Raw genomic sequence first — 27,802 nt, forward strand, 5'->3', positions numbered from 1 at the left:
ATGAATGTTGTGAATTATGACAATTTATTTTAGTAGTATGCATACGTTTAATATTCCCCATCATGGAAGTTTTGTAAGCCAGGGTGGCACAAACACATGAGTGGGACGGATTCTTTATTTCCAGTCTAAAGTTCATGATCTTCAGGGTGGTACAGCTCACTCATTAAACGATAAATGTATGTCGGAGCATTTCCACCGATGTTTGAGATAAACAGTGTGATCAGTTCTGGAGGAACATAGTCAAATACTGGACAGTGAGCGTTGACCTTAGACAAGATCTCACCTGAAAACAGTAAAATCAAGATGTTCTTATAATAATCAGCACCAACTTAATACAACCAACTGACAAATAATGACTACAACAGCACTATAAAAGGAGATTATCAGACTCACTAATGATAATAATGTGATATCAATGATCTGATCACTTTTTCATAAGTTTGCATGTGCAGTTACCTTCAGTGAAGGGAAGCACTTCATGTGGTGAAACAAATTTATGGAATGTGTCCTCCTCATTAGGAAACTGAAACAAGATAAAGAGACCAAAACAAACTGAAAGAATCTGCCAGTGTTTGACATAAATGTGAAATATTTACTGCTTAAAACGGTTCATTTCCACATGATCTTTTCTACATTGACTTGAATGTTTCTTAATAGTTTAAATTGTCAGATACCTGCGGTGAGAGCTTGAACATGGGTGCGCACACAATGAGAGGCGTTGAATGATGTTTGGCAGCCAGAGCCAATGTGTGGGTGCCGTTAACCGCCCGCAGACCCCCGTTAGCCAGAACTGTCTGAGTGCCGATGATGACCTGGTAAACATACAGAGATGAAACACTGCAAGTGATTTGACAAAGTATTTTGCAGGTTCCAATTAGTCATTAAGACATTAAATATGCTCAAGCCAAAATATTCAGACTTGACAAATATGACACCAATAGTAAACATAATAACTTGTGTGATGCTGGATAAGCAATCTATCGGGAATACTCTACCTCTATGTCACACATTAATGCTTCAATTTACCTTATTGACTCGTGATATCACGGCAAAGATGGCAGCGTCTGGGATGACTGTTGTCTCGATGTCCTCTTTGGAGAGACTTGTGGCCATTTCATGTCCCTGATGGATGTAAGTTTACAGATTCAGTTAGTCAGTGTTATTTTTTAATACCAGTAAAATGTAATGATTCTCTGTACCAATTCCAATACCACAGCAAAACTGGGTAATATGCTATTGAACACGCTTTTTTGTTTGTTTTGTTTTTAAAAAGTTAATTTAAATAATTTTAAAAAAGCGTCTTCAATTGTTTTTCATTTAAACATTAAGTAGGGCCAGGGCCTACTTATATTATTTGTTTATTGCCAAATCTGGTTTTACATTTTATTTTTTGTGAACTCCATGTTTTGAAGTTTAATTAAACTTCAGCATCAAAATGGTGTCTAATCAAATGAATTCATAAAACAAAAATAGAACAATTGCTTTTCAAACCAAATAAAGAGTTTCTGTAAAGATCCTTGCAGCATAATCTAAAACACGACATTGGTCTTATTTTTTGTCTAATAAATTGCTGCACAACAGAGCATTACATAATAAATGAAAACATCAATTTATTCAGTGCAACAGCACTCTTGCTTGAGATATTGCTCAATTATTATTGTGAATATCCATTTTAGTGAATGACATTTAATTATACAGTATTCTGTCAAGTTGAATCAAGCTTTTATTTTGACATTTAGGCTTTTCAGGTTGTGGGTTTTCGGCGGTAGCTTCACACATTCGGTCTGGATTAGCAGTTGTTTAAATGACCCAATGTGATTATTAAAGCACATAATGCTGCGATGATATTATATAAACATAGTCTGCAGGCACTATGTGCTTCACAGTGAATAAGCGCTCTGTTCTGTCATCGATTACAACACACACGCTTTTCTCTTAATGCTGTGATTTTAGCATAAGTGCGGCTTCACACATTCACTAAGAAGCGTGCAGCACATGCAGACAGTATATGTATTAATTAAATTGCATCCTTTTGTGGTTAGATTGTCACGAAGCCCCCATTTTTTTCTGAAATAATTTTGCGTGCCTTCCCAATAAATTTGCCATGGTTTTACTATAGTAACCATATTTTAACTTTGATATTCAAAGTAAAACCTATAGTAACAATACAGGAAAATAAACTATGAAAATAAAAATCATAATTTTGTGGTTATTACGGTTTTACTACAATCACCATGGTATTTGTAGTAAAGCCATAGTACCCACAAGAATCACCATGGTTAATCCAGTGTTTCCCACAGGATTTTGAGACTGAAATACAACATAAAACTACTACTGATCTTCACTGTATGATAATACTAATATACTAAAGTTTACATTTATACTTACAAGTCCGACATTTTAATACAAATCTGCTTTTTCTTCCGCTGTTTACGTTCACTTTAGACATCACTCTCTGTGTTTACACGAATACCTCAGCAAGACGGACATTTTGGTGGAACGTATTTGACAGTTGCGCATTAGCGCGAGCATTTTCGGAACACGCGCATGTTCAGCCACACACACACATGCCGCCTGTCAATCAAACAGGGCACAGCTGTTACTAGATCGCTAGCAAATTCTAAAATGATGCACTGACTGGGAGTGAGACATGCTTTGCCGAAGCAACGGCGCAAAACACAATGTTAGAGATCTTTTATGTTATTATGAGAAGTGTAAAAATATTTTTGGTTCATTATGAAACTGTGGGCAGGTAATTAATGAGAAACACTGGTTAATCTATAGTAAAACCATGGTTACTTTATGGATATAGTCTACTGTATTAAAATCATGATTTCCACAAAAATAAAAAACATGGTTAGCCTACTACAATATTACTATAGAAAAACCATGATTTCCACCAAAAACCGTGGTTACTACAGTCTAAAATATTACTACAGTAAAACAATAGTTAAACTATGGTATTTGTATAGTGAAACCATAAGTATAACCTCAAAATTCAGATTTTTATTTCCATAGATTTCCTTTTCCTGTCTTATTACCACTAGATTACCATATGGTTAAAATATGGTTACTGTAGTAAAACCATGGTAAATTAATTTCAAGGGCACGCAAAACTATTTCAGAAAATAACTTCCTGCCTCGTCCTCTAAAGGTCACACTAGGACCCATCACAATTTTCATTAGATTAACTGTGCATTAATTTTTTCCCAAATATGTCAAATTCACGTGTCAGTCAGACAGCGTGTGGGTATCGGATTGAATCAGTGCTCGAAACACTGGTATCATGACTTTATATTGTAGTATCGACATCGTACCGAAGTACCAATACTTTTAACAACACTAATCAGGAAACAACAACTGCACATTTAAACAATATGTAAACATAAAACACCAAACATTTGTAATATTGACCTAAAATTTTAACATTTATATACAACTTGATATATTTTCAACTTCTATTAGTAATTATTACACACTATGGCCAATTATGAAATGTGTGTTTTTGTAAGTCTGCCAAGAACATAAAATGTAAATATTCAAAAGTATAGACCTGACAGAAGGGTGCACACTCTGCAACTATAACGTGGAATTTGCGCTTCCGTGCTGCGTCCTTTAGAAACGCTTCTACCGTTCTGGAGCGACCGATAGTCATAATGACCTCATTAGAGTGGATGTGTTCCAGCGCCTGCATGGAGATGTTATCTGTGGTGCCCTCTGGGGAAGAAACAAAATTAAAAAATATTATAAGAATTATGAGTGACAGTTAAAGTGCACAACACAGTGTGCAGATTTATGAAAAATTCACCAAAAAGGCTGTTGAATAAAAGCAAAATCAAAAGCTCTCTTTCACTCTGACAACTAAAGATGAGGACACTGGATGAAGGTTCAAGATCTCTGGATTCTCACCCAGTTCTGTCAGCAGTTCATTAATGGCTTCAATGACGTTGGCTTTGAGATGGGTGAAGTGCTGTCTGAAGTTTTCCTCACTGGATCCTCCGGACGTCAACAGTTTGTGCAGAGATTCCTGTTGATCGGTCTCCTCGCTGCTGCCTCTGGACCTGAAGATTCAGTTTCTTTTATTAAAGCAGAATGTATTCAATGTCTCCAGATGCGCATGTTTCCTGCTGTACTATGGGTCAGAAATAGTAACTATGTTCTCACCTCTTGCTGAATTCTGCGGTACAGTAATCTGTTCTCTAACCTCCTGATCTAAAGTGCATTTCCATTGTGATCGTGAACTGTTCCTCACACAAACCTATCATATATGACTTCAGAAGACTTGGATTATAGAGTCATAAGGCAATGCTTTTTTTTTTATGCCTTTCTGAGGTTGATTAAGCTCGCTGTTGGCTTTCTGTTTAGAAAAAAGCAGTGCAACACTGCAAAATATCTCCTTTTGTGTTCCACAGAAGCAAGCAAGCCATACGGGTTTAGAAAAGATCATGGTATCGATACTCGATTTGATTCTGATTCATTTAGGGAATATTTCAGTTATAATGTCCATTTTGCTTACATATGAAAGAAATTCTCTCTTAGATAATGCTAATTTTTTCTGCATTAATGTGAGAGAAAGAATAAAAATTAAATAATACATGTTCTTAGGAGTGCCAACCCTTCTACGTATTTTGGTTATCATCTCTGGATTCTGCATTTAAATTCAGAGTTTTTACAAAGTGTGTTACTAATTAATTATAAATAAACCATCGTTTATATATATATATATATATATATATATATATATCGTTGTTTTCATGCTAACTACCGATATGCTGATGGTTTTCATTTGGTTGATAATTGGCTGATAAATATCGGCAGTCGATACATTGGTGCATCCCTAAGTACGCTAAAAGTAAAAGATCAATCTTGGGATTTAAAGGGTCGACAGCAGATCATTTGTAAATGATTATCACGATTAATCGGAAAACCGATATTTTCACCTACACTGAAATTTTTTGTTTGTTGGTTTAACTTAACGTTATAAAGCCATGTGTGTCAAATATGATACACAACATTTGACGGCTCCTGTTTCACACTGTTCAAGCTGACGAGCCAAACAACCTATGGTATGTAAGTTTCACATGTCTGTGGCACCATCTAGTGGTTATTTGTGGAAAAAGTGGTTTCAGTGTTTATATCGATCTATTTAAAATGGCCGCAGACTTTTATGTTGGGATAAATGACAGCTTGTTTTTATCAAATAAAGACAGTAATAATTATATTGTTACTGATATTTTAAAATGAGTATTTGTTGAATATAAGAAACTTGTGCTTGGTTAAAAAGTTGAATATTATTTTATTGAAAAAGCCAGTTGAAATCATGTATAAAATATGATGCAACAGACTTTTGAGGCATATCTCTCAATCACCATTACATTACATTCATGCCCACCACAGAAAAATAATAAATAAATAAAAAATATAAAAAAATAAAAAATAAAAAAAAAATCACAGAGCTTTGAAAATTCTGACATATACATTTAAGATATATTTAAGGTGTGAACTAATTTTTCTGTGTATTTTCATATATGCAGCCTGCTCTGTCATTATAAATATCTCATTATTTTACACTAAAAGCTACTATGATGTCATCTTACCATAAGTTACTCAGACCCAGTGAAAAACGTTTTACAATTTCCTTTTTATATAGTGAATATAGTCAATATAGTGTTTGTTGCATAAAATACATATGATAAAAAACAATTTGAATAAATAATATTTTATTCATATTGAACTGTGATCCGTTTCAATCCATATTTATAGAGCAAGGAGAGGAAGTTGTCATGGCCAAACTCTCAAATATTTGGTATCTCTGAAAAGCCCAGGGAGTCCTCTGATGATACCCCAAGATTTACCACTGTAGCATGTATGGGCTAAGAAAAACTTAAATAACAAATCCCTGATACAAAAATGAATTGCTGGACCTCAGGAGGATAATGACCTTTAAAGCCTAATGTATCAAATATGATACATATAAAAAAAAACGTGCAAAAAATGTTTTATGATTTCTTTTTATAGTTTGTCTAAAGGTACTAAAAACAGTTTAATGTAAAAAAAAAAAAAAAAAATGTTCAAACAATTCTTTCATATTTCAGGCTTTATAGGGTTTGTTAAATTGGTTCCACACAATGAAAATTAGATTCTTTGATATTAAATTAAAATGTAGGCTCTACTCAAAAACCTAAAAGAATCAAGTTAACTTAAATTTGATCTTTTAAACTCACTCTATTAAATCTTGCAGCTTGTGTCTAGCTAGAAGAAACACATTAGCATTATACATATATTGTAGTAATGTACCCAACCTCGACCTAACCATTAGCTCCACTCTCTAAACTCCTCTAAATCCAAACATAAAACATTAAACACTAAACAAGTCTCCTACTTGTTTCATTTTGCGTAGAAATGCATTAAAATAACACATAATTTTAATATGTATTCTCCCAGTCCAGTCCCATGTAAAAGCATGCTAGGAACAGGAAATCCCCTGCCCGGTTTCCGCAATGCACTGATGCAACAAATATTATTCACATGGTCCCAACACAATTGGATTAAGTGAGAATAGATGGATTTTACACAATGGAATTAAGTTGAGACCAAATGCTTGATAATTGGGTTGCACAAACTCATTTTAAATAAGTTAATTGAGCAAGCAGTAAAAATCAGGTCTGTTAGATGTCTGATCCATTTGAACATTTCATAGCAATGCGATTTTACCAGTTTTTGATGACTGTGTTGAATCAATATCACTTGGACTTTACACAACATAATTATGTTCTCATCTCATACATAAATGTATTAAGTTGATTTCAAGTGTACTGGTATTTTCAATAGAGCAGCTTTCTAGTTTGGAACGACATGAAGGTGAGTAAAAGATGACAGAATTATTACTTGACATGTCGAGACCAAACAGCGTTCAATGAATCCGATTTGAGTGCCTCACCTTGCATATTCTTCTCTAATAATTTTCAGCACCCTGCGGACCATGTTACCGACAGTGGTCTCCGACGGCTGCGCTGCGGTCATCCGTCTGCCCTCCTTCCGTATGATCTCCATCAGCTCACCTGTGAAATTACAGCAGGGCCATTACAACCTTTAACCACAGAAAAACATTCTCCTGTCTCCATCATGGCTTTTATCAAGCAGGATATATTGTTCTCGCTCACCGGCGCTGCTCCAGCGGGCCTGCGCGGTGATTCTGCGGAGTAGAGAGCTCGTTTCTCGGGCAGTTTCGGCGGAGCCCCGGAGAGATCCAGTCCCGCTGCCGCAGCGCTTCAGCTCGGCCAGAAACGCTTCAATGCGCTCGGACAGATCCGTCTCTTTATCAGCACCGGGCATTTCTACTGCTGTCTCAGTAAAGCGCTGATTCAACTGAAGTTTCTCTTGTCTCACGGAACCAAACAAAGCAACTCCCACCGGGTTACAAACTCCCGTTCTTCTTCGATAGTGTAACGGCGATTGGGGGCGTGTTGTAATACTGCCACCAACCGTTTGTGTTCCGTTCATTTATAACAACAATCACATCAAAATTGCAATTAAACTTAAAGGTGTACTGAGTCATTTTTTCCTCATTAAAAAAAGTTTAACTTCTAAAAACATGAATTGTAATTTTGAAATCATGAGCACTCACATTAAAATGAAGACTCCAGTCATATCAGTAACCTTATAAAAGCTGTTTTATTCTACATGGAGAGGGTCCACACATGGGGGCTGCCATGTTAGAATCACATGACCAGACGAATATACTCGCTTAATCTCAGTAACCGTCCTGTTATTTGACACTTTCATTCATTGATTAAAGTAATCATGGCTGATTGTGAATACTAAATTTCTGCAATGGCATCTGAAACTGAAAATTATTAATTTTAAACAATGCTGCATCCATATAACAATAGTCTAAAATAATAATTTGTACTCCGAGTAGAGTTTTATTTATCGCTTAGCATGCTATATATGTGACTAGCAAGAGTATGTTCATATGCAATTGGTATTAAAGGAATATTCTGGGTTCAGTACAGGTTAAGCTCAATAAAAACAATTTGTTTCATAATATTGACTACCACGAAAAATTATTTTCAACTTGTCGATTTTGCTTAACTTGTATTGAGCACGGAATATTCCTTTAACAGACCAATATATCTCAGCCATGTGTATATAAAAATGTAAGCATATGTGTTGATTTTTAAATGTTACGTTTCATCATTGTACTTCATTGGGATTATTTTCATGATATCTTTGTGAGTACTTAAATGTACTCTTACATATTTAATATACACTACATACAGTATATACCTATGCTCTTAAATCTTAAATATACTACCTATATATAAATATGTTCTTTGGTCGTAGTCTTGACCAACTGTTAAGGAGATTTCGGTCTTTCCCCATTCAAGTAGATAGGAGTTTTACTTTTATGGCGCTTGTATCCATAAAAATAGCTGCCTGGGAACATTCCAAAAATGACCGCCGAGTGGACTGACTCGCCTTGAAAGGAACTTTTAGTTTATAATAATTACATTTTCCTCTCCCTTGAACTATTTATATGAATTACTAAATAATGTTGTGATAGTGATTATTTTGTGTTGCTGTTATGTGTGAGGTTGTTCACTGACAAAAACTCAAATACTTTACTAACAATTTTTATTGAATGACAAGCCAATTGTGTTTCTGAAATCCAGTCCCACCAAAATTAATCAGAAGAAGAAAAAAACATTGCTGTTGAAAATGATTTAACACTGGAAAAAATGAATCAACTGGCAGCAAATAATAAATCCGATCAAAATCTTCCTCCCATGGCGTGCGTGTAACCACTATTCCATAAAAATATTTAAAAAGAAAAAGCAAATACTAAGTGAAAATCTAATTCGGTCTGTATTATGTCAAATACAAGTAACAAATCAAACTTTTTTTAGTTGTTGTCAGAACTGATGGACCAGCTATGGCCTTTTGCACCACCTTTAACCATAAAACCACTGCAGAATTTCTTAGAGATTGGACATTTAATTCAATCTGCAGAGAAACCAAAAACGAACAAATCAACAACAACAAAAACTAATTACCGATCAACTCAAGCTTTCCCAAAAGCAAACACACACTAAAAAGATTCTGTCCCACAAAATCAAACTGCTATAAAAAAAGAAAATAAAAATTAGTAAATACATTTCTCAACGTTACACTGATTTGTGACCGCTTTAAGCTCTGGTGTAAAATTGTTGGTGTGCATTCACTCGCTTCATTTGCAGTTAGTGGGACTTACTTTCGAATTTTAAAATGGCTTTGCATTTCCAAACACAGAATAGACAGTTAAATACATCAGTCAACAATCTGTTCATGACAATCAATCCATCCTTCCAAATAATAGCAGAAACTTAGAGCCGGAATATATTAAACCAGTACAATTAAAGCAATGAATCAAGAGTGAATATTAGCACACACATTCATGACTGACAGAAGAGCAAAAAAGCAGTTCTTATTTTCTCTCACAGAACAGTAGCGTATCTATTATCAGTTTTAGGGGCTTGTGCTATTATTTAGTATAAATAAAAGAATCCCCCCAAAAAAGGAAAACAGAAAAACTGGGTGGTTTGTCCAAATGATACTGAGCGAGCTTGTATCAAAAATGTACACGCACTGAAAGACAATTTGGCCGTCAAGCATCAATGACTTCCCAGAGAATTCCCTGATGCAAGTTCACTCCCGATAAACTTCAGGTCACCCGGGGCGACCGGAATAAATTGCCGAGGCAAAACAAATGTCAGGGGCCGGAGGTTCTGATGTCAGGAAGTAGTTCTGGGTCCCTGATTGTTCAGGCAGATTTTATTCAATAAGCTTCTTGGCTTTGAAGAAACGGCGCAGGTAGAACACCTGCCACGTGGCCAGACCAATGAGACAGCCCATGGAAAAGATGCTGAAGTACAGCACACGTGTGTTGGTGGACTCTGTTAGACACAAGAGAAGACAAAATGGAAAATCAGAGGTAGATCTCCAAAAACAGGACTGATCACTCCTGACCTAAACAATGTGGGAAATGGATCAACAGTTCACACGTCACAGAATTTTGGTGCAATTCTGAGACATTTAAAAATACTTCGATCTACACCATCTGATGTAAGTGGGATGCGTTATTGGTTCGTTTTAATCAGTTCTTACCGTTAGTATCTCTCATCTCCTCCTCTCTCTTCTTCATGTAGGTAAAATCATTGACGATAGACTCGGAAAGATCCTCCAGCCGACGGAGCTCCACCTCCAGGGGCTTCAGTTTCTCTACCTTGGCAATCTGAACAAAGTGGCACAATCAGAATGACTCCAAACGAACCAATCTAACCAACAGCAACAAATCTGTCAAGAACAGTGTTTGAGATTGTCTACAAGCCCCGACAGGCTTAATATGCTCAATACACAAATACACAATTGTGATTTAATTGTGAGTTCCAAATGCAGTGTAACTTAATTGTAATTTTTTCCATTCTAAATATTAGAGGTAGACCGATATCAGTTTTACAGATGAAATCTGTGCTAATAGTTATATTTTCTATGCAAAAATCTGATGATGATAGTTTTTTCTTTTTATTTATTTCTCTGTGGTCGGTACTGAAGGACTGAACAGTTAGAATGGTTTAGTTCTGCAGCAGTATAGCAGCGGCCTCTAGAAGTGAAATAAAAAAACAAATCACGGACACCTCGTGCAGATTTGCTGTATTTTAATCTTTTATCATTGACAACATTCATCCATATTTTTATCCTCACTTCAATGCATATTTTGCACTAAATACTTACATATACATCATTGTAACAAAGACAAATCTCCATTTCAGAATAAGAGTCACAGTGGATTATGGGTGGATATGTAGTGAATTTTACAGTTAAAAGTCCCGTTTTCAACAAATCTTCATGTTTTTTTTCCTGGCCATTATTGGGATTTTGTTCGCACGATAAACTGCATTTGGGATTTTATTAGGGATGTTTTGCACAATATATGTTTGAGGCATCGACATTTAAATTAGAAGCCCAATTCGCATGCTTTCCAATTCACTCAGTTGGCCTCCGTTTAACAGTCTGGCGTAATAGTATTGGGAGACCACAAGAGGGCGATATAACGTGTATCTCACACACGACAAGCTGATGCGGCACAGGAGATAGTAGTCCAAAGTAACGACCGTACTTCTTCAAGAATGAACAAAGCGACGCTGATTTTACAGGTTACTTTATGAAACTGGTGAAACTTCGCAAACTGAACTATTAGAAATGGCGACGTTTATTATGGAATTTCTCTGTATGTAAACAGAGACCTTGAAGAGGTCTTTCATTTTAGCTGTCAAACCACAAAACAACATACTTGTATCTTTCATAGTCCCTATTTTCAGTTAATTTAATTTTATTTATTTATCACACATTTACACATATACAGTGAAATTCTTTTTTTCACATATCCCAGCTAAGCTGGGGTCAGAGTGCAGGGTCAGCCATGATATGGCACCCCTGGAGCAGATAGGGTGTTCAAGGGCCCAACAGTGGCATCTTGGTGGTGCTGGGGCTTGAACCCCTGACCTTCTGATCAGTAACCCAGAGCCTTAACCGCTGAGCCACCACTGCCACTGTTTTTTTTATGTTCACAATAGATCATCCAGTGATGGCTAACAGTAAATCATCTTTCTCCCCGATAATGATTTGAGTCGATTTTAATGGAAAACTGTTGCGCTCCGTGGCACTTCAGAATGTTGACGCTGAGTGTTGGCGGTGTGTTCGTAACTTTGTAGAAAATAAATAACTTTTTAATTTTAGAATACGCCATGTCGTCCACCAGACCCACTTTAATTCCTCTCACACTTTACCAAAGTTGTGTTGAAAAATATGTCTGAAGAGACAAAGACTATTGTGCAATGAGCAGCCCTATTTAAGTCTGAAGAAAAATAATATACCGATATATATCGATAATCATCGGGAAAATCTTCCAATTATCGATGCGTGACAAAGGCATCGATCCCAAGCATGGATTTTATTCATATTGGACTCCTGTATCCATGTCTGTGCCCGTTATAGTAAGTAAAGTCTAACACCCTGTCAACACCAGGTGTGTCCATTGATGCGCTGCATGGCTCGAGGCTGTCTTCACTGTAGGGCTGCAACTAAAATGTATTTGATAATCAACTAATTTAACGATTACTAGAACGATTATTCGACTATAGAGCGCAACAGTGCCCGTCCACTTTTTCAGCCGTCTGGGTTCTGAAAGTATTTTCCCCATTCATTTCGTCCATAGGCTTTTTATAAAATCTTTCATAAAATAGTTGAATGAACCAAACCAAATAGCTCCGAGGAGAATCCCAACATCACAAACTTTGTTTTGAGACAAAAAAGTATTTGAAAAATGTACAAGGCTGTGTACTTACCGTCTTTCATGAGGGCATTGACTACAATCCCATGAAGCATTGCAAATGATATCATTGAATAAAAAAATGATGGGAATATATAAAACTATTGATTTTAGGTTGTCCATTATAAGTATAGAAACAATATATTTTACGTTTATTGCAAAATATCTCGATATGTACAAATATATACACCGATCAGCCACAACATTCAAACCACCTGCCTAATATTGTGTAGGTCCCCCTCGTGCCGCCAAAACAGCGCCAACCCGCATCTCAGAATAGCATTCCGAGATTATATTCTTCTCATCACAATTGTACAGAGTGGTTATCTGAGTTACCGTAGACTTTGTCAGTTCGAACCAGTCTGGCCATTCTCTGTTGACCTCTCTCATCAACAAGGCGTTACTGTCCACAGAACTGCCGCTCACTGGATGTTTTTTTGTTTTTGGCACCATTCGGAGTAAATTCTAGAGACTGTTGTGTGCGAAAATCCCAGGAGATCAGCAGTTACAGAAATACTCAAACCAGCCCATCTGGCACCAACAATAATGCCACGGTCCAAATCACTGAGATAACATTTTTTCCCCATTCTGATGGTTGATGTGAACACTGAAGCTCCTGACCCGTATCTGCATGATTTTATGCACTGCTGCCACACGATTATCTGATTAGATAATTGCATGGATGATTGTTGGTGCCAGATGGGCTGGTTTGAGTATTTCTGTAACTGTTTTCCATTTGAAATATCTAAATACATAAATACATTTACTTGAGAAGCAACATATATTTAGACTTGTAAGAATGTATCTTGAATAAGTGTATTTTATATGTGTATTTTTTCACTTGTTCATACTACTGCCAGTGCAGTAAAGAAAAAATATGCTCAAGATATATTCTCTAAAACCAGTCTAAATATCTTGTATCTTGTTTTAAGGATTTTTAGATATTTTAAAATATTAAATATTGTATTCAACATTCTCTGGTAACAATTTTTTCTTTTTCAGTATAGCTCTTAAAGTAAACGTACGTCGTTTTAAAGGAGTTTTAGATAATATTTCGAGAAAACAAGCCAAAAAAGACTCATCAAAAACGTAAATTTTTGCAGTGTATAACGGGCTAAGACTACACTCTTATTTTTTTGCTCACTTGATTTTGATCCAACTCACACAAAACAAACTCTTTCTTCTCAACAGAGCTATGTATCGCCAGTTTTCTTCACGATAAGATACACACCGTGACACATACAGTATATTATGATTCAATATGTCGTGAGCCATCACATTATAATCTAGCTGCAGCAAACACGCGTGAGGGACACCAGAGAGAGGGTGCAGTTTCAATCTTCTCCCCTTAAATTGGGTCACTTCATAAAACTCATAGAAGCTGCGCTGACCACACAGCTTCCTTATCATTTGAACTTTGAAGGATGCATTAAAGATATAACACTGGGGTGTTTCCTTTTTAGACACTGCATCTGTATTAACTTTCGTATTTTTGCATTATAATTCCCTCATACTTTGCGAGCTACATCACCTTTTAGGCTGTCTGGAAAGTTAGGAGTGCATCTGGACTGTAAGCTGTTTTCTTTCTCTCAATCTGGCATGAGCTGCAGTGCTGCTCTCGCGCGCCATCATTAGAGTTTCATAGGATCTCATGTTACGTTAAATGAGACCAAACAGCTCTGACAACTAAAATTTTTGTAGACCTTTTTTTTTTAATTTATTACTGTCGACGTTGTCGTTAACGAATCGTTTCAGCCCTACTTCAATGAGCCCGCTGAAGTGAATGTTTTTAAACCGTATATTTGTCTTGTTGGCACATGCAACAGGCGCTTCCAATGTAGACAGCTTCATTGATTATAATGTGAAAGATATGCTTTCGAATTTTTTAACATTACACAATTCTATTTTAAAAACTATAGGCCGTTTAATCGGTTATTGGACTTTACCACCAACTTACATATCAGTATCAGCAAAATCCACTATCGGTTGACCTCTATTAAATATCTAAAAATGCCAATCAAAACCAGCTAACTAAAACTGTTAAACTTACTAAATACAGGGGCCTGGGTATCTCAGCGAGTATTGACGCTGACTACCACCCCTGGAGTCACGAGTTCGAATCTAGTGTGTGCTGAGTGACTCCAGCCAGGTCTCCTAAGCAACCAAACTGGCCCAGTTGCTAGGGAGAGCAGAGTCATATGGGGTAACCTCCTCGTGGTCACGATTAGTGGTTCTCGCTCTCAATGGGGTGCGTGGTAAGTTGTGCATGGATCGCGGAGAGTAGCATGAGCCTAAACATGCTGCGAGTCTCCGCGGTGTCACGCACGGCGAGCCACGTGATAAGATGCGCGGATTGACGGTCTCAGAAGCGGAGGCAACTGAGACTTGTCCTCCGCCACCCGGATTGAAGTGAGTAACCGCGCCACCACAAGGACCAAGTAAGTTGTGGGAATTGGACATTCCAAAAATTGGGGAGAAAATGGGATAAAAAATAAATAAATAATAATAAAAAAAAAAAATAAATTAAAAAAAAAAAAACTTAAAAAACACCCCCCAAAAAAAACCACTGATACAAACCTCTTCATAATTTTTGGCCTCAACACCGTGCTTCATGTCTAAGTTGATCTGCTGGTCCGGAACTCTTCCTGTTCCTAAGGAGTAAAGGTAAAAATCATGTAAATCAATTTACAGCCCCAAATATCTGATTTTATAGAGTACATCAGTGCTGATTCAGAATCTGATCCAACCATCTATTAAAAAATAAAAAAAAAGTACTTCAGATCCACATCAACAAATGACACAACAAAGTGCAAAAAAAGTTTGAAAAACTCACCCATGAGTGATGTGCTCTCAAAGCACACCTCAAACATATCATAGTCCTCTGTGGTGAAGGCAAACTTCCCTTTGGTTGCATCTTCTTTCGAGTAGAGGATGTGTCCAGAGGAGTCTGTGATCTAAAAGGGCCACAACATTCAATCAGAATACATTTTAAAAACGCATTAGAACAATCCTGTCCAATGTTTGCATGTTAGGAGCTATAAAAAGGACCCCATTTACAAGCTTTATTAATTTCTCTGATGAGTTTCTGTTCTATGTGTAAGACTGACGTGTTACATCAACAGTCAATGAGAACCAGAACAACACACGAACTACATTCACATATACTCTTTAAGCGCTTTGTGATGCTAAAGAACCACAGAACACCGTTTACATAAATTAGACATCAATTTAAACACCTGGCTGTAATTAAAACGAACAAATACACGTTATTTGTGTCATTCAATCACCGGCCAACCAGGAAGCGCCATGTAGCGCTACCATACGGCCTTGAATTTAAAGGTACAGATTCATTGAAACTTCCACAAATAACAACGTAATTCAGTTTGAATGTGTTTTAACAGTTAATTAGAGCAGTAATGACTATTTGTGTGAATTTGAATGTAGTTAATCCTGTGGTGACGTCACCTTCAGGTTGGTTTTCGTGTTGGGCTGCTCGCTGATCTCGTATTCTCCGGTAACGAGCACGTCTTTATGGATCTCCTCCCGGAGACACTTTCTGCTGCGCACCGGCAGGTAGAATGAGATTGACACGACGGACTGAATCAAGACCGGCAGGAGCAAGAGAGAAAACATACCGATCCGCGCCATGACGAGCTGATAGCTCCACTACTGCAGGCCCCGGACGCGTTGCACACTGCGCCTGCGCACTGATCTCGGCATCAGGAGCGACACCTTGTGGAGATTCCGGGAATGGCACAGAGCGCTTTGGAACACAAGTGCATGTTTTACATTATAACAACTTGTTTATTCTTTTAATCCTTGAGGACTTTATGCAGTCTGAGGTAAGGTCTTGTCTATGTTTCCAAATAGTGGTGGGGATTTTTCTTCATCGATCGTTTTGATTTGTTCTCTGAAACATTCACTGACCATTTCTGTAAGTTACATCAAGTACGCCAGTAGGTGTCGACAAATGAGCATATTTTATGTTATGAGTGAGTTATTGTGTCATTGACTCAACTGATTAATTAAAATGCACTGAGTTGTTCACGATGGAAACAGTGGAAGTGAACGAGAACGATGTGTTCTGTTTCCATGTCTCAACCACGGGACAGGTCACCAGAGCCAGCGGGATCCAGCTCCATTCCTGCTTGGTATCGGACTCCACTGCTACGTGTCTCTGAGTGATGACGATTAAATGCAGCCGGTGCCAGCCAGACATATCTTCAGTCAATTGCGATGGACCTCAGAGGATGAACTGATGCCAACTCCAACCATAAGACATGGGATACTTCATATGCCATTGCCTGAACCTTGGACGTGGGACAGACCTCACCGAAATGACCACCCGGTTGAACTGCAAAGCACCTCACTGATCTCTGCCAGCATCACCTTGGTCCAATGATGGACTACACTCTTGAAATGGAATACATAGACTATCAATTAATTGCCAACAAAACCCTTCATCAGCCAACTAAAAAAGGACAATGCATCTATGTGAACTTCTGCAGTTAATCCAAGATGGACTTCAAGGACATTAGTCATTAATCTTACAGTTATTACAAAATCTTTGTTTAAACACTGGCCCTTAACACTTACTAAGTTTACTCATTTTAAACCATGACTTGTACTGCACATAAATAACTAATATTGGCATTATATTCATGTTGGTTAGCCAGAGGGGAACTGGCCCACACAGTCAGTCTGGTTTCTCCCAAGGTTATTTTTCTCCATTAACCAACATCTTAGGGAGTTTTGTGTTCTTTGCCACAGTCGCCTTCGGCTTGCTTACTGGGTTTCTAAATGCAATTATTATTTAATTACTTATTTTTATACACACTTCATAATCGTATTTAATCAAATTACACAATGATGACTCTAAGACTTTATAGACATTACAGTTTCATTTTCTGTTAATGCATGATTTTCTGTAAAGCTGCTTTGAAACGATGTGTGTTGTGAAAGGCGCTATACAAATAAAAATGACTTGACTTGTTCACTTAATAGATTCATTCCAAAACACTGATTTGATTATGACCGAAACACCACAGAAATGAGAGCGGTGCAGATAGCGAAGTTGAGCATGATGATTTGGCTTATTTTGGAACTGCACAAACTAACTGGCCATTTTTGACTGAAACTTAATTTGCTCAATATTATTTGTTTTTTGAACTGCATAAAAGCTAATAATTGTACACAGTTCAAAAAGGTAATGGGCAGGGTGAGTGGGGTCCAGAGTGATTTTTCCAGCCTTTTTCCTCACTCTGAAAGTGTATAGTTCTTGAAGGGGGGGGGGGGCAACCAATAATCCTCTCAGCAGTCCGAACTGTCCTTTGTAGTCTTCTGATGTCTGATTTCGTAGCTGAACCAAACCAGACAGTTTCTGAAGTGCAGAGGACAGATTCAATGACTGCTGAGTAAAACTGTATCAGCAGCACCTGTGGCAGGTTGACCTTCCTCAGCTGGCGAAGGAAGTACAACCTCTGTTGGGCCTTTTTCACAATGGAGTCAATGTGGGTCTCCCACTTCAGGTCTTGTGAGATGGTAGTGCCCAGGAACCTGAATGACCCACTGCTGCCACAGTGCTGTTTAGAATGGTGAGGGGGGTCAGTGTTGGGGTGTTCCTCCTAAAGTCCACAATGGTCTCCACCGTTTTGAGCATTAAGGAAGGCCTGTTGGCATGACTCTGTCCACTGGACCGGATCGGGAGCCCCCTTTTTAGTAAGGTCAGTCAGCGGGCTGGTGACATCAGAATAACTAGGCACAAACCTTCGGTAGTAGCCAGCCAGCCCCAAAAACTGCCTTACCCCCTTTTTGGTCTTGGGCGCCGGGCAGGCTGTGATCACTGTGGTTTTGTCAACCTGTGGACGCACCTCCCCATGACCCAAGTGGAACCCCAGATACCTAACTTCCACCCACCCAGTTGCACACTTCTTCGGGTTGGCTGTGAGTCCCGCCTGTCTCAACACTCTCAGAACATCCCTCAGATGTTGCATATGCCGCTGCCAATCATTACTGTAAATGATGATGTCATCTAGATATGCAGCGGCATATGCAGTGTGCAGTCTGAGGACCTTGTCCATAAGGTGGTGAAACGTGGCCGGGGCTCCGAACAAACCGAATGGAAGCGTCACAAATTGGTGTAATCCGAATGGTGTGGAAAAAGCTGTCTTTTCTCGGGACACTGGAGTTAAAGAGATCTGCCAATAACCCTTCGTTAAGTCCAGAATCGAGTAAAATTGAGCCATGCCCAACCGTTCGAGTAACTCGTCAATTCACGGCATTTGATAAGCGTCAAATTTGCACACTGCGTTCACTTTCCGATAGTCAACACAGAAGCGGACTGAGCCGTCGCTCTTCGGTACCAGAACTACTGGGCTGGCCCATTCGCTGTGCAACTCTTGTATTAAGCCCATTTCAAGCATTGCCTCTAATTCTTTCTGAACAATCTTTTTCTTGTGTTCAGGAATACGATAGGGGCGACTACGAACCACCACCCCTGGGGTGGTCTCGATATGGTGCTCTATGAGGTTCGTGTGACCGGGTAGGGGTGAAAACACGTCCGAGAAATCCGCTTACAATCTGGCAATATCTGTGAGCTGCAACAGTGAGAGGTGGTCTCCGCAAGGGACCGGGGTGAATTAACTTGCTTTGGGAGATACCTCCGTCCCGAGCTCCACCCTCTCCGGAACTACCATCGCCAAGGCTACAGGTACTGCCTCCCTCCATGGTTTGAGGAGGTTGAGGTGGTAAGTTTTACATGCCCCTCCCCTGTCCGTTCGCCTAACCTCATAATCGAGATCTCTGTCTCGTCGTGTGACCTCAAAGGGTCCTTGCCACTTGGCGAGTAATTTGGAGCACGAGGTTGGCAGCAATACAAGCACTTTATCTCCCTGTTTGAATTCCCGTAGTCGAGTGCCCCTGTCATACAGTCGGCGTTGACGTTCTTGCGCTTGGAGAAAATTCTCCTGTGTTACCTGCCCCAAAGTGTGGAGTTTTGCTCTAAGGTCAAGAACGTATTGAATTTGATTTTTACTATTCGAAGGACCTTCCTCCCAAGCTTCCCGTATGACGTCAAGCACGCCACGCGGCCGGCGCCCATACAGTAGCTCAAACGGGGAAAACCCGGTGGAGGCTTGCAGGACCTCTCATACTGCAAACAGCAGGGGTTCGAGCCACTTATCCCAATTCTTAGCATCTTCGTGTACAAACTTACGAATTATGTTTTTTAATAAATCGTTCGACCAACCCGTCGGTTTGCGGGTGATAAACACTGATGCAGATCGACTTAATGCCTAACAATTCATATAGTTTGCAATGTGTACGTGACATGAATGTTGTGCCTTAATCAATGAGGATTTCCTTTGGAATTCCCACTCGGGAGATTATTTTGAAGAGTGCCTCCGCAACACTACGTGCTGAGATGTTGCGTAGAGGCACTGCTTCCGGATATCGCGTTGAATAATCTTCGTCAGGGCCACCGGTGGAACAGGCTCCAAGGAGGTCGCAGCACCAGCCCCCTCCCTGGCGATCAAGCTCCGGAGCACCTGCCGGTCCTCCGCTTGTGCCTGGAGCAGGACTTGAAAGCGTTGTTCCTGCTCCCGGCGTACCTCCATGAGGGCTTGATGTTGTGACTGCTGGATACTGGTGAGGGTCTTGAAGACTTCGCCCAGTGGTGAGGACTCCATAACAGCGTTCTCTTCCAAATCCGGGTTTTTGGCACCACTGTGAAAACGTTCTTAATTCAGGGCAATGGAGGAGTCAGGAGACAACGAAGCAGGTTCAAGGTCAGGTTTTTTAATTTGCAGTATTTTCACACATAAAACATAAAGCAAATAAATCTCGCACACTCTCAGACGCACTGTCTGTTGTGCTTTCAGGTCACTCTCTCTCTCCTCTCTGACGGTCTGGCATGCCTTTTAGGTCTCCCTCCGCCATCACTATAATGAGAGACAGGTGTTAGAGATAATTATGAGCCAGGTGACGAGCCTTACCGCTCTCCCTCTCCCACAGACCGATACATGACCACGCCCCTCATGCAACAGCCCTGTTTCATAGACTCTGATAGCTCACCATTATCTGCACATTCCTTAAACATATTTAAAATAAACTCTCTTATATCTTCTCAGAAAAATCTATAAAACTCTATCAGGTCCTGGGCTTTTATTAAGAGCTTTAAGTGACATCTTTTCATGAAGGTTTTTGCTATTTATGCTTATAGTAGGAATGAAAGGTTGTACTTTTCTAAAAAAATAAATAAATAAAAAAAATAGAGTCTCTCAATTCAGGTTTAAAATATGACATAAATCATCGTTGATAAAAATCTGAAATGGATTTTGAGATTCTATTTTCTTCTGATATGAGAGTATCATCCAAGTACAAGGAAGTTGTTTTTTCAATTCACCTCATTTTTTTCTAAATTAAAAAAGTATGCAGAGTTTTTTCCCCCCGGATTCCAACCATTTGGCCCTGATCTAATAAAGGCCCCATTAAAAGCCCTCTTTATATCCAGCTGTTGAACACTACCTGTTCCGGCTCCTGGTGGGACTCATTCGGCAGGTTTCAACAAACCGTCACTTATTTTAAAGAACTAAATACATTCATGCGTAACCAGGTACTATCTGTTCAGCAAAATTTAGATTTTATATCTAACTTCTGGTTGGTGCTTAGTAATTGTTCACATTTTAAAATGTGACCTGGTAAGTTTATAGTTTGAACTTTTACATTATTTGGGGAAAATTAACGTTATTCAACTAAATACGGTATAAATGTATTTCTAGAGATCTAGATATTAAACAATATTTTGTCTGGGTTTGATATAGCCTGGTTGGTAGCTGTCTGATGTTGAGCAAATCACTTGTTCCTACTTGATCTCAGCAAGCTAGCTAGCTAACTATCCATGAAGCCATAGTTAAATTTAGAGATTAGTTGGCTAGCTTGCTCCACATCAGTTAATTAACCACTTTGCCCAAATTAATATGCTTGAAGTCTTGAAGTACATTGCTTGGAGTATGCTACTTGTAGGCTGACATATTAAACCATATTGTAAATCATATTTTCAGATGAAAAGACTTGCAGAAAATAACTAAATTTTTTCAGAAAACAGACAGACAGATACTGCCAGTCTGGAGGAGATAGGAAGCTCAAGAATTCTGGCATGACACATGACAGATCCAGGGTTCCTCCGGGTCCTTAAAAAGTCTTAAATTCAGTTTTCTAAAATTTAAGGTGATAAATATCTTAAATGGTTTAACAAAAGTCTTAATTATCATTTAAAGAGGTCTTAAATTTGGGGATGGAAAGACAGGAATCACGATATGGCCTAATACGATTATTATTAAACTTCAAAATGCTACAATTTAATGAAATAAATGTGTGTGTTGCAGCACTGTTGCACATTCTTCAAGCATGCGGAGAGCTTGCAATACTGTGTTTCCAGCAGTTTCAGAGCGGTTCATAATTAGTGAGTACCACAGATTTATCACAAGCAATTTCCAAATGATCTACTGTTGACAGATGTTTGCTTTAAGGTTTTCATATTGCAATACATTGTTGATGATTGTAAGAGTGCATATTTAATTCCCTAATCTGGCTTGTTTATAGTTCAAAGTCAGACACTGCATCTGGGATTTGATTCCCACTCTCTGGCCCACCCTGTCACAGGAAGGAAAGACTAATGTAACCGGTCCTGCTTGACCCACTCCAAGCGGGATTCGAAACGGTGTTGGCCGGCATGGGAGGTGGGCACACTAAAGAGGAGGCTAAAGGCTACTGCTTCTATCATCAGTCACTAGTGTGCCTCTTGAGGCCAGAGAAGTGAGGTTTACACACTGCGCAGCTACCTACCAGCTGGCTACCTTTACACTCACCCCCCTAAACCTCACTCCCATCCGGGTCATGGCACCACTGTCACCGGTCCTGCTCGACCTGCTCCGAGTGCGTTTCGAACCGGGGTCTCTGGCATGGGAGTCAGTCGCTAGTGTGCCTCTTGAGGCCAGGGGAGTGAGGTTTACACACTGCACAGCTACGTACCTACCAGCTAGCTACCGTTACACTAAGAATTTTTTATTTTTTTTGCATACAAGATAGGCTATCAGTTTTAAAACTATTTGCATATAAAAACAGTTTTGCCTTTCTTTCAAAAAATGATAATCGTATCAGCACAATCCAATATTCAACCTCTAATTCGTAGAGGATTTTAAACTTGCAGATACCCTGTTATGCTGATAAGCTGTGTTAAGGCTGTGTTAAATGTGTGTCACAGCCTGATTAAGTAAAATAATCTGTGATACATTATTTATTTTGGGTTTGTATAGGTCTGTTGTGGTATGGACATACAATTTTAATTGTATTTGTTTATGGGCCTGTGTAGCTCAGTAAGTAAAGACGCTGACTACTACACCTGGAGTCGCAAGTTTGAATCCAGGGTGTGCTGAGTGACTCCAGTCAGGCTTCCAAAGCAACCAATTGGCCCAGTTGCTAGGATGGGTAGAGTCACATGGGGTAACCTCCTTGTGGTCACTATAGTGTAGTTCACTCTCTCGGTGGGGTGCATGGTGAGTTTTGCGTGGATGCCGTGGAGAATAGCGTGAAGTCTCCACAAGCGCTAGGTTTCCGTGGTAACACGCTCAACAAGCCACGTGATAAGATGCACGGATTGACAGTCTCAGATGCGGAGGCAACTGAGATTCATCCTCCGCCACCTGAATTGAGGCAAGTCACTACGCCACCACGAGGACTTAGTGCGCATTGGGAATTGGGCATTCCAAATTGGGGAGAAAAAAAACAAAACATTTTTTACATTTTATTTGTTTAGGTCTGGAAAAAAATTTCTTAAAAAGTCTCACGTTTGACTTTAAAAACTCTGCAGCATCCCTGAGAACAGAAAATGAGAAGGAGACTGATTTATGCACATTATAGTTATTTTTTAAAGGAGATTTGGTGGTTAGAACAGACCAGTCACAAACTAAAACCTGCATACGTTTGGGGAATTGCTTTATTTAAATCCTACTGAAAATCTGTGAAAAAGTTCTTGCCTTGAAACCAAACCTATGTGGACAAAAGATAATTCACAAGTCTGGTGTATATATATAGAGAATACATGCAGAGATTGGTTACGATTGGTTGCCGATGATCTCTTGTTGTTAGGTTTTCTGCTATAACATTAGTGGTTAAACACTAACAGTCAACAGTTCAGTCTTATCATGTGTTGAATTTATACATTTTCCTCTCAAAATATTGCCTGTTTGTGGCTTGGATTGGTAATTATCTAATAGCTGATGTAGAAAATGGCGGCTATCCAACTGTGTGTCTTCATCAGTGTTAGTAAGGGAGCAATGCATTATGGTCTATATTTAGCTTGGATTCTCTCTGTCTTTTTTTTTCCTTTTTTCCAGTTTTTTCCCTCAGCTCTCCAGCAGACGTTGCCTGCCTGTTTCCTCCCCTGGGCTGCAGCATCGACGCAGGCCGGCGTCACCGTGTTCTAATTTTACTACTTTTGATGCTGATGGTGAAGGCAGCGCACCTGCTATTTTTGTCTCAGCCTCTCTCCAGGGTCTGCCAATTGTATTAATAGACAGAGAATTATTTCATGCTACGTGATTTTACAGGGCCACAACTCTAATTGACTGGCTGTGTGTCTTTTTAAGATACAAAGCAGAAGTTTTGAAACTCCCCTTTCAGTCTTTTTCTCTATGTTTTCATTTTTCTGTCTATTTCTTTTCACTCTGCTAATACCTCACTGCCCCCTCTCTTTATATACTGTACATTAAAAGATATAATTTTAATAGCCACTAACTGAATTTAGTGTTAAATCAGGTTAAGCAATTTCACTGAATATTGTCAGTTCTGGGATTTCTGGAAGACACAGTTCATTTTCTCATATATTGTTCATTAAATGCGTGTAACTGATAAGAGTGAAAAGGGAAGGAAGTGATAAAAGCATAATAGCATGATTGCATCACCGCCTCTTACGCACTTAAGCATCCTCATTTCCTCAGTAATATTATTGGGCTGCAATATGTTCTGGGAAAAAATTATGCAAACAAAATGCAAGGGGCTCTGATTACAGCTATAAATGATTGAGTAATTTATTAAGTAATTGCCTATTTGATAAACATGTTTATCAGTAAATATGATCACCATATAAACAAGAAACTATGTATGTACATGCATTAGAGCACAGAACAGCACCTTAGACAAATTATTTGCCTACACAAATTAGATGCCTACACCAACATTAAAGTGATAGTTCACCCCAAAATTACAATTGTCTTATTATTACTCACCCTCATGCCATCCCAGATGTGTATGCCTGTCTTCTGCTGAACACAATGAAGATTTTTAGAAGAAAAAAATCTTCTAAGCTCTGTAGGTCCTCACAATGCAAGTGAATGGTGGCCAGAACTTTGAAGGTCCAAAAAGCAAATAGAGGCAGCATTAAAGTAATCTATACGATTCCAGTGGTTAAATACAGTGGTTCTGAAGCGATATGATAAGTGTGGGTGTGAAACATATCAAAATTTAACTATAGATTCTCCTCCTCGCCTAGGAGGCGATATCCATGAAGAATGTGAAAGTTAGTGGAGATTTATTGTAAAAAAGGACTTAAATATGATCTTTTTCTCACCAACACTTATATCGCTTCTGAAGATGTAGATTTAACCACTAGAGTCTTATAGATTACTTTTATGCTGCCTTTATATGCTTTTTGGAGCTTCAAAGTTCTGGCCACCATTCACTTGCACTGTATGGGCCTACAGAGTGGAGATATTCTTCTAAAAATCATCATTTGTCTTCAGCAGAAGAAAGAATGTTATACATATGTGGGATGGCATGAGGGTGAGTAAATGAGAGAAATGTCATTTTTTGGTGAACGATCCCTTTAAATGTGTGAATAATAATATTGGCTATTAAATAATTCACATTGTGATGCACACTAGCAATTTTTTTGCATTAAACAGTGCACTCATAATAAACAAAGGCAACAAAAAGTTATCGCACATATATTTATTGTTTCTAGTTTTGCAAACAAGTCGCAAGTTCACATTTCAGTACAAAAATAAATCCCATAAATTAAGACGACTACGTTTTCACAGAAAACTTCATACTTGGACATTAGACCATTCAATGCAATGGTTAGGCAGCACACATTTGAGTAAATAATTCACACACACATTAAAAAAAAAAATAAAACAACCGTAAAAGGCAAAACATGTTAGTTCTATATTGCTCAGAACACACTAATACAACAATTCAATCTAGCACCAACTGAAAACTATATTATTAGTTCAACTTAATAACCAGATCATTAATATAAAAGTAGTTTAACCCATGCTTATCTTGCTACATTTGGCAGGCATGTATGGTAGAGATAAATATAGGAAGCAATAATGATTGCTTGACAAGAGTCAGTTCCATAGCCCTGCTATGCCATTTTTAATCAAGTTGTGTCAGAATTCAAATACTTAATGTCTATAGGCAGACTTAAAGAGTGAGCAGGGTTGGGGAATTCAGGGAGTCGGATGACTGCTCGTTGCTGCCGCCAACTCTTCGGTGGGTGGTGAAGACGTCATTTTCTGGGTAGGTGAACATAAAGGAAGACGTATATGTAGTGCAGGTCGGGGTGCAGGTGACGACTGGTGTGCAAAGGGGCTCCAGGTCGTTATTAGCCGATGTGTAGAGTGGCTCCCAGTCGTGGGCGTACAAAGAGCTAGACAGGTCCACATCAGGAACCGAGCGAGCGGTCTCCAGCTCTGCTTTGGCCAAGAGCTCCAGAGACTCTTCCAGGGTGGGCTCCAGGTCGGAGATCCTCACCGTGGAGTTGAAGCTGTCAGTGGAGGGTGTGCTCGAAAACAGCGAGGTGCTGGAAGAGGTTGTAACTGGTTCATTTGGTCTGGAAACTCCTGAGGTAGTAACGCTGAGGATCTCCGGGACTGAATCAGAGGTGACGGGAGAGACCGACGGCTTGGGGAAGCTTGTGTCGGCCTTCGAGGGGATCTTGCAGATGGGTTTGTGTGCAGCGAGGATGAACTCCAACCTCTCCTTCTCTTTGAGCAGGTTAGCGATGTCATTTTGGAGGGCGGATTTCTCATCCTCAAGTTGGTCAGTTTCCTGTTATGGAAAAAAAATAAAGATTTGTCAGTATGATAGACCTTGATCAACTTTGAGCAGATGCTTTAGTCTATGAATTATTTCCTTAAAGATTTGAGGAATACTTACAGTTTGCAGAGTATCAGTGAGTTCTCGTCTTCGGTTGCGACATTTTGCTGCGGCCATCTTGTTGCGTTCACGGCGGACTTTTTTCTTTTCCTCCTCCTCTGGAGAAAGCTGTAAAAACAAGATTAAAAAAAATAAATAAAAAGTTACCTTCTGAATTCAGCATATAAATCAAAGCGGTGGAATCAATGGTTAACCAATCCCTAAACCAACCAATCAGTGCATTGTTTACCTGTTCAGTTCTGGCTCTCTTGTTGGAACTTGGGGACTTTGTTCCAGTGACCCTCATTTGGGAGTAAGGACTTGGGCTCGGGGTGTAAGTCCGAGCTCCGCCGTTGGAGGACGCCACAGATGAAATCATAGGCTGAACCATCCACTGCAGGTCCGGGCATGAAGAGACCGCCGTGACAGTTGGGACGAAAGAGGCACTTGAGACGCACAGATCCGTGAACTCCTAAAAACGCAAACAAGATGTCATTTTTAATGTATGTAAGAGACAAGTATTAGTGTATGCATACATGCATGTTATAATAGTTCACTAGTTTAATGGCTTAAGTTTAAATAATCATAAAATGTATTGTAAATATTAAGTCAATTGCATTGTAGTATTGTAATTAAATAAAATATAAGTAAGACATTATTTATGAATGAGTAGCACTACTTTAGAGTGCGAACTAAATGATATATACCGGAGTCTGGCTGAGCGGGTAATACGCGACGCTCTCGCCGCTCGGAGACGCAGTGCTGCACCGGGAAGAAGCGTCACAGTCGGCGTTAAGGCTGGTAAACATCATCCTGTCAGAAGTCGATAAGCAAACTCTATCCAGTACTAAAATATCCAATAAGTCAGAACGGCTTCAGGCAGATTTAAAATCCGCGATCGGTTAGTTCCCTGTTCGTCTGTTGTTCCTCTTTAAATCAGTGTTCAAAGTTTGACTGCTGCTCTTTTGCGCTTGCGGTGCTTATATAGGACTCTCCGACTGACGTCAGTTGAGGGCGTTGCGAATGTCTCCCAGTGATTGCGCTGAAACATAGGAAAACAACGACTTTACGAGCACGTTTTAATGGATTAACGCATATTTTAGGATAATGCTCTTAACGTATTCTTTTTAAGTTTGCTAAAACGTTTGTAGTATAACATAATCGCTCAAACGGAGCTGCTTACGTGACGTTCCATAGTAGGGTATCCCACGACGTCATTTACCTTATATGGAATGC

General features: G+C 39.1%; 3 protein-coding genes across 3 annotated transcripts; all 3 read right to left on the minus strand.

Annotated features, from left to right (window-relative positions):
* Window positions 1–5: 5 nt before the first annotated feature.
* Window positions 6–7,447, minus strand: LOC127409696 (translation initiation factor eIF-2B subunit beta). The gene is made up of 8 exons (XM_051644443.1): window positions 7,164–7,447; window positions 6,941–7,061; window positions 3,910–4,061; window positions 3,554–3,717; window positions 1,027–1,122; window positions 675–812; window positions 457–523; window positions 6–283 (listed from the first exon to the last, which is right to left on the minus strand). The coding sequence occupies exons 1-8, from the start codon at window positions 7,333–7,335 to the stop codon at window positions 126–128; spliced, it is 1,068 nt and encodes a 355-aa protein (XP_051500403.1). The 5' UTR covers window positions 7,336–7,447; the 3' UTR covers window positions 6–125.
* Window positions 7,448–8,620: 1,173 nt separating this feature from the next.
* LOC127409739 (transmembrane emp24 domain-containing protein 10-like) lies at window positions 8,621–16,084 on the minus strand. Its single transcript, XM_051644501.1, has 5 exons — window positions 15,836–16,084; window positions 15,204–15,324; window positions 14,948–15,021; window positions 10,147–10,273; window positions 8,621–9,935 (listed from the first exon to the last, which is right to left on the minus strand). The coding sequence occupies exons 1-5, from the start codon at window positions 16,016–16,018 to the stop codon at window positions 9,814–9,816; spliced, it is 627 nt and encodes a 208-aa protein (XP_051500461.1). The 5' UTR covers window positions 16,019–16,084; the 3' UTR covers window positions 8,621–9,813.
* A 9,276-nt stretch (window positions 16,085–25,360) lies between these two features.
* LOC127409698 (protein c-Fos-like) lies at window positions 25,361–27,517 on the minus strand. The gene is made up of 4 exons (XM_051644444.1): window positions 27,274–27,517; window positions 26,817–27,038; window positions 26,588–26,695; window positions 25,361–26,479 (listed from the first exon to the last, which is right to left on the minus strand). Exons 1-4 carry the CDS (start codon window positions 27,376–27,378, stop codon window positions 25,853–25,855), a joined length of 1,062 nt encoding a protein of 353 aa, XP_051500404.1. The 5' UTR covers window positions 27,379–27,517; the 3' UTR covers window positions 25,361–25,852.
* Between the last annotated feature and the right edge of the window lie 285 nt (window positions 27,518–27,802).

Source organism: Myxocyprinus asiaticus, chromosome 19 (genome assembly GCF_019703515.2).
Source record: "Myxocyprinus asiaticus isolate MX2 ecotype Aquarium Trade chromosome 19, UBuf_Myxa_2, whole genome shotgun sequence".
Lineage (NCBI taxonomy): Eukaryota > Metazoa > Chordata > Actinopteri > Cypriniformes > Catostomidae > Myxocyprinus > Myxocyprinus asiaticus.